At 54.8% G+C, this 301-nt stretch overlaps 1 protein-coding gene across 1 annotated transcript in view; it reads left to right on the forward strand.

Annotated features, from left to right (window-relative positions):
• The window catches only part of LOC119588483 (chorion peroxidase-like), a gene marked incomplete at its 3' end in the record, with an annotated part of 6,553 nt that overhangs the window by 5,216 nt on the left and 1,036 nt on the right, over positions 1-301 (forward strand). Inside the window, 1 exon segment of the mRNA XM_037937131.1 lies at positions 48-247. Within this exon segment, the coding sequence (XP_037793059.1) occupies positions 48-247 (200 nt within the window).

Below are 301 nucleotides of genomic sequence, written 5' to 3' on the forward strand. Positions count from 1 at the left end.
TGACACAGAAATGCATTATAAACATAGCTTCCCTTCCCCACCACCAGGTTGCAGGTCGCCTCTTCCGCGGAGGAATGCCCTTTGGTCTAGACCTGGTGGCCCTAAACGTGCAAAGAGGACGTGACCACGGCCTGCCCCCCTACACGGCCATGAGAGCGGTCTGCAACCTCCCCCTCGTGACAAGTTTCGCCGAACTGCTCCCTGACATAGAGGGTCGAGTAGCGGAGCAACTTGAGAGACTGTACAGGTATGATGGCAATGAGGCTGTGCGTCGATATTAGCATGTAGAGGCATTAGCTAT

This window comes from Penaeus monodon, chromosome 24, assembly GCF_015228065.2.
Source record: "Penaeus monodon isolate SGIC_2016 chromosome 24, NSTDA_Pmon_1, whole genome shotgun sequence".
Classification (NCBI taxonomy): Eukaryota; Metazoa; Arthropoda; class Malacostraca; order Decapoda; family Penaeidae; genus Penaeus; species Penaeus monodon.